The 8,708-nt window shown below is 40.3% G+C and overlaps 3 protein-coding genes across 4 annotated transcripts in view; 1 reads left to right on the top strand and 2 right to left on the bottom strand.

The window, feature by feature from the left end:
• Positions 1-178: 178 nt before the first annotated feature.
• Positions 179-2,837, bottom strand: pgp (phosphoglycolate phosphatase). Of its 2 annotated transcripts, XR_012597471.1 has the most exons (3): positions 1,978-2,837; positions 933-1,611; positions 179-874 (listed from the first exon to the last, which is right to left on the bottom strand). XR_012597471.1 is itself a non-coding variant. In XM_074662558.1 (2 exons), the coding sequence occupies exons 1-2, from the start codon at positions 2,570-2,572 to the stop codon at positions 1,286-1,288; spliced, it is 921 nt and encodes a 306-aa protein (XP_074518659.1). In that variant the 5' UTR covers positions 2,573-2,837; the 3' UTR covers positions 179-1,285. The 2 variants fall into 2 exon arrangements, 1 of the variants encoding a protein (XP_074518659.1); XM_074662558.1 differs by having other exon boundaries at positions 179-1,611.
• Positions 2,838-3,818: 981 nt separating this feature from the next.
• zdhhc4 (zDHHC palmitoyltransferase 4) lies at positions 3,819-6,102 on the bottom strand. Its single transcript, XM_074663394.1, has 7 exons — positions 5,938-6,102; positions 5,523-5,669; positions 5,350-5,423; positions 5,080-5,258; positions 4,643-4,768; positions 4,314-4,558; positions 3,819-4,214 (listed from the first exon to the last, which is right to left on the bottom strand). The coding sequence occupies exons 2-7, from the start codon at positions 5,643-5,645 to the stop codon at positions 3,915-3,917; spliced, it is 1,047 nt and encodes a 348-aa protein (XP_074519495.1). The 5' UTR covers positions 5,646-5,669; positions 5,938-6,102; the 3' UTR covers positions 3,819-3,914.
• A 528-nt stretch (positions 6,103-6,630) lies between these two features.
• grid2ipb (glutamate receptor, ionotropic, delta 2 (Grid2) interacting protein, b) overlaps positions 6,631-8,708 on the top strand; it is a 49,732-nt gene continuing 47,654 nt past the window's right edge. The window contains exon 1 of the mRNA XM_074663500.1: positions 6,631-6,760. The gene's annotated coding sequence lies outside the window, so the exon portion shown is untranslated. The remainder of the gene's footprint in view (positions 6,761-8,708) is intronic.

Genomic DNA, 8,708 nt, shown 5'->3' with positions numbered 1-8,708 from the left:
ACACAATGAACAAAGAGGTGAAGCAGGCGCAGCTTGGAAACCTCTCTCATCAGGAGAGGGGTGATAAGGGATTCTGCATCCAGCTGATGACAAATCAAGGTGACTTCAAGCACAGAATCTGCGCAGAAGTCTTTGCTTCGAACTTAAAATCACAATAAAGGAGAAAATTCAGTGCAGTGTAGAGTTTGTGTTTTATTATGGAGTCAAGTATTTCTTTCAGTGTTTTGACAAGTCAGGAGAAACAGGTGGGGGATCATGACGAGACATAAAACCAGTATCATTGCACCATCCCATGAATGTCGCAGCAAATGTTAACACTTTCTGCCAAAATACAGACAACAAGCTCAAATCAGAGCAGTTCAGTGCATCTTTCACCTATTAACAACAGACAGAGGTGTAAACCTTTAAGCACACACATTATCAAACTGCACATGTTTCATGTTCATTTCCCTTCTTGAGTTTGTGTAGTTGATACAGAGGAGACTGCATTACATACAGGGTAAAGAAAGACCTAAAAAGTACCTGACCACTTCCAAACAAAGAGAAGTAACATACATGACACACTACATAACTTTAACACTCAACACAGAGACAATATTGGCTTTTTGCTTGTTGTTCAACTGTTATAAGCAATTGACCATTAAAGAGGGGGTATTGTGATTTCCAATATGTTAAACATGGATTCAAAGTAACAATGCTGGAACATACTGGTACGTATTCAAATGACATAGAAATCCCTGAATCTGTCTCGGTGCGATAAATAGCAAAACATCTTCATGAGATCTTTTCGAGATCTCTATGAGACTTGGTGAAATGGTAAGGTCATTTTTTAGGGACCTCCTTACTGGTTCATGACACATTGGAGGTAGCGGGCCTCAAACACCAAAGTCTGCCCATAGCTCTGCTCCCCTACAGGCCTCCAGAAGATTGGCCAATTAGAGGAAAAGGGATTTTGGCAGGAAGTCTTAAAGAGACAGCAGTTGAAACAAAGTGTTTCAGACAGACATAAAAGTTTCCTAAAAACTTTTTGAGCTGTAAAAAATCTAAAGCCACTACAAGCGGGACAGAAAAAAGCCTAAAAAAAGCACAATACCCCCTCTTTAATAATATTCTAACAAAGGTTTTTGATAGTTTAATTTGCTGAATAAGAGTCTTTGTCTCCACGTCACATGGCACTTAGCTTCTAGGCTAGGTTGTGACTTTGTTATAAAGATTTTTCTACTCATATTGATCTTACTGACAAAATATTCCCTTTAATAACACACAGAGATCACGTGTGACTGTTTCAACCCTGCAGAGCAGGGAGCAAGTCTGCGATGCTGTCCACGTAATAATCCGGCACCATCCCCTGCCTCTCTGCACAGCCACTCTTCTGATGAGCCTCGGCGTCCGCAACTGTGTTCACTCCAGTGAGGGTGAGAAGGGTCTTCAGGCCACAGTTAGAGCCCAGGAGGATGTCTGTGTCGAGACGGTCGCCCACCATCAAGCAGCGGTCACGGTCAATGCCATACTGGGAGGCCAAGCAGTCGAACATGAAGTGGTTTGGTTTGCCCACCGTCTCGGCCTGGCGCTGGGCCGCGACCTCGACACATTTCAGGAGACAGCCTGTGCCTGTAGGGAGAAAGACAGGTTTCTTCCAACAAACTGAATGCCATCCATGTAGAATGTAGTCTTGTACTTCCTGCATGTGTTTGAGTTAGGCAAGGCTTTGTTTGAGAAAAAGGAAATCTCATCCCCTTAAGCAACTAAAGCTCCATGATGGTGTGATGCAGGTTACAGACAGGCGTTAAATATTTACAGAATGATGGCACTGGACATGACTACACCACTGTAACTGAATGAATCTCACCTCACCCAAAATAGTCTTAAACTTTTGCACTCACTCAACCTGTAACTGGTTTCTTAAAGTTTAAAAAATGTACTAACTTGGGAAATTCTGTTTGCATGTGTTTTTGTCAGTGGGGTAAGTTTTCCTACCTGGAACAGCCTTGCCCCCCTCCAGTGGCAGCCTGGTGTCCCTGTTGGTCCCCACAAACAGGCAGTCTGGTTGGCTCAGATACTGCAGGGCCCTGTTCAGCTTCATGTAGCTGAAATGTTCATCGAAGCCCACCACCACCGCCTTCACGTCTGCATCCAGGGGCACGTTGGCCCAGTCAAGCTGCTTTCCTGAGATCAGGTCAGGTCCCACTCCAGTCTGCTGGATCCCCACCGCCTCCAGCTCCTGCTTCATCGCGTTGCTCCCCACCAGGTACACTTTGCCCTCCAGCTTGCACACCGTCTTCAGATACACGGCGCAGCAGTACGCGGTTCCAAACACTTCTTCCTCTTTAACATCAAAACCCAGTGTTGACATCTTGTCGGCGTACATCTTCCTCGTCTTGGTGCTGTTGTTGGTGACGAAAAAGACTTTCTTCCCGTTTTCCTTGAGCAAGTGTACAACTTGAGGGGCTCCAGGAATCGCCTGGTCTCCCCGCCAGATGACCCCATCGCAATCAAAGAGGACACTGTCCACCGAATCCAGAAGCTGCTTCACCAAAGGTCCACCCAAACGTGTACATTTCGACCCAGACATCTGTGAAAAATTCCTAAACTGTGATCTCACTCGCAGTTAAAGTTTGACGTGAACCTACTTCTGAGTGGTACGTGACTGCAACAGTTACCGTACAAAGTGACGATCGTTAGCTTTGGCAGTCATGTAGTCTGACAATACTGAATGTTAAACGTCCAGGTTTCAAGCCGTGAGCAGTTTAAGAGACCGGTCTGATTGAGAATCTGGTGTTGAAATGTGCAGTAGATAAACCCTGACCTTTCAGAGTGTTACACCGATTCAGTTCTTACTTCCGCACCGGCTTAAAGTGACAGTAACCACCGGAAATGACACATGAAGAAGCGCCGCCCCCTTTGGTGAAACTTTCGAATTCCTCTGCCAAGTGGGAAAAACGTTTAATTCATTTAGAAAAGGAAAATAATTTGATGCTTTATTCATTTTTTTTAGCATAGCTTATTGAAGTAATATTACCGTCTTCATTCAAGTCCTTCATGGCTAATTAAAGCAATATGTAACTCAAATAAAATATGGGTTACTAGCTTTCTTTAAAGTCGAATTAAAAATATATTCAAAATATTCTAAATCACAATAATAATAATAATAATTATAAAAATAATAATAATAATAATAATAATAATGTTATTACTATCATTATTATTGTTATTATTTAAGCCCATAGCCATGTTTAGAATAATAATATGGGGTTAAGACTTTAAACATAAACTGAAATAAATCCATGTGCGGTGAAAAATGTCTCAGCAAAGAGACATATTCCATTTTTCCCAAAAATATATGCATACAACCTTGGACCTGAGCCACTTTGGGTGCTGTTTGGGCTCTTTAATTAGTTTTCCAGCCAGTTGAATGTCACCCAAAAAACTGCTTTCCTACGCACTTCAACAGCAAAAACAGTCTCATAAATGTCTGACAAGATGTTTAGCTAGACCCAACTATGTGTTAAAAAAGTTACAGAATGTAAATGAAAACCAAAATCAATAAAATTTAAAATAAAGTTTGCTGTTTTCAATTCAAGGCCACTGCATGACTGACTAGATCCATATATATGAAAACAGAGTCCTGAAACACAGCCAGCATATTAAAGAGTACATACAATTTGTTATCAAAACTGTCATGGTAGCAAAAGAAAACACTTCCAAGGTAAATCTAGAAGTTAAGTTAACAGTTAAGAAACACAAGTGATTAAGCTGATGACAAGGAAGAAGACAGAAGCCAGAGGATTCTTAGAAAAAACAATTTGAACTTTATTTCTTCAGTCTGCAGCAGTCTCAGGAACTTTAAAAGCCATGGCAACGGTACAAGAAAATTGTAAATGCAGCATCGCAACATACAGGGCAGTGTATTGTTTTTAGTTGTCTTTTTTCTGAACTGGTTGAAGAGGAAAGAAAATCTCGCCCAGGTTTCGGAGTATCCCCCTGCTGTAGTAGTATCTTTTGGAGTGGTCTGGGGCTGGGTTACAGAGAATGTCCGCAGTTGTAGTTGGGTGACAGTGCTGGCAAACGTATCCCCGACTTTTGTACCACTCATTTGCAGTCTGGTTAACAAGAGCAAGGTAGGAATGAAACAGAGCATAACCCCCCAGGAGGAGGAAGACAAAAACCAGAAACCCAAGCATGAAGACGATTCTGGGGAATGTCAGGAACAAATGCTGGAGGGAAAAAGAAAACATTTAAGCAACAAATGATTATATAAACTTTAAATAGCAGCAGATGCATATAAAATAAGTTTGTCGCAGTCACTGTCTCACCTGTACAACAAACATAAACCCTGCAGCCTGCTGCTGACCATCCTCATCAATATAACTGGCTGCCAGGAGTCCTGACCGCACAACAGCATGAAGCAGCATGTCTGCTGTAAGCAGGGCAATGTCACCTGCCATGGCACACACACTGAAGAGGTAAAGCAAGAAGTATCGTGTGTTCTGGGAACCGATGCAGTTGTTCACCCAGACACAGTGGTGGTCAAAACGTTGAACACATCTGTCGCACAGCCCTGAAACAAAGAGGGTACCGATTCAATGAATAATGATTCTGTTCTCGTTCATATGTGTCTAACTGAATTAAGATAAGTTCTTACTGCAGTGTTTGGAGCGAGCTGGTTTGATGAGTTGGCAAGTTGGACACATGACTCCTGGATGAAACAGCCTTCTGTCATACGAATAGATGTTCAGCTGGCCAGAGAGTTTATTTTTTGTCACTGTTCCTGCCAGAGTAGAAAAGGAAATTATGTTATAGATATTACAAGTACTGTGTAACAAGAATAGAATAGAATAGAATAGAATAGAATAGAATATAATAGAATAGAAATTTATTTGTAATTGCAACAAGTACCACGAAATTGTACAACTCAGGACATATACAAGTAATATAATAGTAGCCACATATAGGTACATAAAATGTCTACTTCATTATCTGTTTTTCTGCACACCCAAAACTTAAAGGCAACAGGATTCCTATTATGTTGCAGCTAAGAAGCAATAACATGTAATAACTTTTAGCTGATAAAAAACTAACCTGGATCTCTCTTGATGCAGAGGTAGAAGAAGAAGGTCTTGAAAACCAACAGAATGTAAGGCACAGATAGACTGGTGAGGGTTGTGTCCATCTCTCTGCAGAATCCAAACACCTCATAGGTAAACTCTGCATACACAGCTCCCTCCAACAGGATATGCACATAAATGAACAAGTTGTTCCTGCAAAAAAAAAAGAAAGAAAAGAGGAATTAGAGATTAATGCGGGAGACTAAAAGCATAAGCTCAAAACTAGGCAATATTGACAGCACACCTTTGATGAAAAAGCTTGTGCAAGCTCCACTTTGTAAGCTTCTGGAGCCATGTTGGCGTAAATGGTGACACTACCTGTAAAGAAAATAGAAACAGTTTTAGTTGCAGTATCTTTGAGTTTAGTCCCACAGCGCCACATAGTGCTTCAATATTGAACAACATTTCTTCTCTTACCGTTACTATAGTGTTGAAGATGGTATTAAAAGGAGATTGCTGTTGCCCTGAGTATTTGCACACCAAGAATATACATGTCAACACCACTGCGACGTAGATCGCAAACAGGGTGAGGAAATCCATGTCTCATTTGGCAGCTTCGGAGACCTAGAACAACAGGTGTTTATAATACCAACTCTGTTGAAACAGACAGAAAGCTCACCAACAAGCCGAAGTCTCATTGACATTAAGTGCTCAAAAATGATGAAAATAATTTATATTTATTTATTTAAATGTTTCTAATCCGAATAGTGCCTGGTGTGTCTTCGAATACCACTTGGATGGAGAAGTTTACGTTAGCATGCTAACCTACGTAGCCAAAGCTAGCAAACACAGCCCGCGGCATTAGCTTTTTGTGTACTAAAAACCGACATACCTTCTAGTAGAGGCCAGACAGCTTCCTTATAGCGTTTTATTTCACGTCGGCATTGTTTGTTTCATTTGGGCTCTGGCTCCCAGTTCCACGTTGGGTCCACGAAAATGCCACTTCCGTAGCATCAACGTAGCAAACCAGCTGTATGGGTTGTGCTAACATGTTCAGGCTGATGACGCAGCAGGAGGATGGGCGAAAGGACAGCAGCTAACTTTAGGGGAACTTTAAAATATTTCTGCTTTTCCTTAATGCGCCGTTATTAATTTTAACACAAACTTAATCACGGCAACCCATTCTGCCAGAGTAGAGGGAAGTGATTTAAAATGTTATTTCACATTTTTGAGAGCAAAGTATGTAGGTCGTAATTGACATGCATTCATACATTATTTTTTACTCATTTAGTTGAATGATTGAATTAATTTGAATCATTTTAAGTTCCCTTATCTTTCTATCAGACCACTTATTTCCATTTTCTGTGTGTGCAACTGGAATTAGAAGATGGGATGCTTTTGAGCTTGCACTGTGGTCTGAGAGGTCTGTTTTTAACATTAAAACAGTATTTGAGTTCCAGAAATACAATCAGACCTCATGAGCTGACTGCACTGTTTCCACATTCTGGTACCAGGGCCTACAATAATAACTAACTCACTGTAACTAAGTATTGTTTTCCCTCTGTCCCTGCCATCCACAACATAGAGGCATCACAAGACACCTGCTGGATCTGGTTGCCGACATGGCCAAACACTCATGTTACAGCTCACTGTGCTGGAGAGTGAAGCATTACCCAGGAGCTCTGCATGCACATCTGTGGATGCTGTTTGAAAAGGTAGGGTTTATGTGCTTGTGTGTTTGTACTGGACTTTTGTTGTGTTTGATGTCTTTAAAATTTAACATGTGGTTAGTCTCAATGAGTGGTGTATAACAGCAGTGACAGTTTTGGGTCGGGCAGTGTTTCTTAATACTCTTATACTCTAATGACTGATGAAGTGCAAGTTTTGCTCCTATATGAGAAATTATTTTTCCTTTCTATATTAACTGTTACTGATATATGTCATTCTGCTTTAAGAAAGACGTATCAATGACTTTCTAGAGGAAAGATGTGTCATACTTCTACCAGTGAAAGGCTCAAACACCTTCCTCAGGCTCTGCAGTCTGTGTAAAGTAATTTTATGTCTGACATCTTGTCATGCACAATTGACTGTTTTGGCTGCAGCGTAAGATGAGAGTTTGATTGAAGTGAACTGTGTCTGTTCAAAGATAGAGCCCTTTGTGTTTAATAATTCAGCTGGTTGCTGGACGGTCTGTTTCTTATTGGGTACTTTGCCACCAATGACAGTTTACACTGCAGTGACCTGCAGGTTTTCCTCAGTAATTTATTTTCAGTGTGTCAACCACTGTTATTGAAAACCTATAATTGTAAAATGAATCCATCTGCAGTGCCCACTCTGAAAGTGCAAAATCCATCTCCAAGAGGCAGAGAAAAAGGATTTTCCAGTCCAGTCAGCATACGATATATTCTTACAAAGTCAAATGAGTATTTATAATCATCAAAAAAATCATCTATATGGGTTAAAAGTAGAAAGATGGGGGCCTTGAACAACATTACCTATTTCTTCCTTCAGTTAATCTTTTATTAGGCAAGATGAGTTAAATGTGTCATCACAGTTTTGCTTTTTTGGTAGCACCTGTATTATTGCCTCTTAGAAAAAGCTTAAAGATAACAAAATGAAAGTGACTACACTAGCTTCTAGAGGGGTTTTGATTATACAGATGAACAGTTCACTGGGGCTTCGAACAAAATACTATAAACTCTCAAGTATATACAGCCTTTAATTTGCTTTGACTAGGCTTGTATTCGAGGCAGGCTTTTATATCAGACTCTGTCTGAGAGGTATAATTTTTCATATCTTGTGACAAATTGAGGGTCTGATTCTCAAGAGGGTTGTGCAGCTTTATTCAACCTGTTGAAACCAGCAAGAAGACGATCATTAATCTAAAATCTAATTAAAAAAAAGAGTTAAATGATCCTTAAACTACACTTTGGAGCAAACAGAGTCTGCATGCGCACGTTTTTTTGTTTGTTTTTGGATACATGTCAGTACTTGGAGCAAACTATGCCCTTCTCTTTTTATATAAGCCTGTTTTGGCTTATATGCATAAAAATTTGCATAACTCTGGTTGATTTAAGACAAACAAAGTTAGCAAAACTAGCTGTGTATGAAGTCTTTAAATATTACTTTTACATAGTTATTGTCCTACAAACCAACAGTTAAATTTATATGGGGCTCAACCTTCACACATATTGGCTGCATCGTTTTGGCAAGTTCACTCCAAGAAGGCAATGAACTGTGAAATGTGTCTTGCATCAAACTTGTGAGGGTTGGTAACTATGAGGAGAGGTTGGAGATTGACATGCTGTATTGGGCTGGGGGTAGGATTTAAACCTAAGCTGCCTGGATCGAGGACTATTGTCTTTGTGCATGGTGATTTAAGTGCTTCATACACAGGAGACATGATTCACCCTCATAAAACTTATGCACATTCTTACTTTGACAAAATTATACTTGTGCAACATCAACATTGTAAACCTCTATTACAGTCCGACTCTTTGATTGCAGACAAACTTGACAGTGCAGGTTATTATATTCTTTATTACTGATAAAACCTCCCCTGTAATATTATCAGTACCTGCGCGGTGTCACCATTGAAAGTATAGGTTTATTCAGAGACAGGGGTATGTTCCGCAGAATTATTTACAGAGGGGTGGAGGTAGG

Source organism: Halichoeres trimaculatus, unplaced genomic scaffold (assembly GCF_033239565.1).
Source record: "Halichoeres trimaculatus isolate MK-OKI-2021-1 unplaced genomic scaffold, fHalTri1.1 fHalTri1_scaffold_23, whole genome shotgun sequence".
Classification (NCBI taxonomy): Eukaryota; Metazoa; Chordata; class Actinopteri; order Labriformes; family Labridae; genus Halichoeres; species Halichoeres trimaculatus.
Note: the sequence above shows the minus strand (reverse complement) of the source record. Positions and strands in the feature narration are given on the sequence as shown.

Excerpts from the sequence above, each read along its gene's own strand:
- pgp (XM_074662558.1), bottom strand. The coding sequence starts at position 2,572 with ATGTCTGGGTCGAAATGTACACGTTTGGGTGGACCTTTGGTGAAGCAG. Across the intron at positions 1,612-1,977 it reads GGGGGGCAAGGCTGTTCCAG|GCACAGGCTGTCTCCTGAAA; the intron begins GTAGGAAAACTT and ends TTCTCCCTACAG.
- zdhhc4 (XM_074663394.1), bottom strand. The coding sequence starts at position 5,645 with ATGGATTTCCTCACCCTGTTTGCGATCTACGTCGCAGTGGTGTTGACA. Across the intron at positions 5,259-5,349 it reads CACAAGCTTTTTCATCAAAG|GAACAACTTGTTCATTTATG; the intron begins GTGTGCTGTCAA and ends TTTTTTTTGCAG. Across the intron at positions 4,559-4,642 it reads AGCTCGCTCCAAACACTGCA|GGCTGTGCGACAGATGTGTT; the intron begins GTAAGAACTTAT and ends TCTTTGTTTCAG.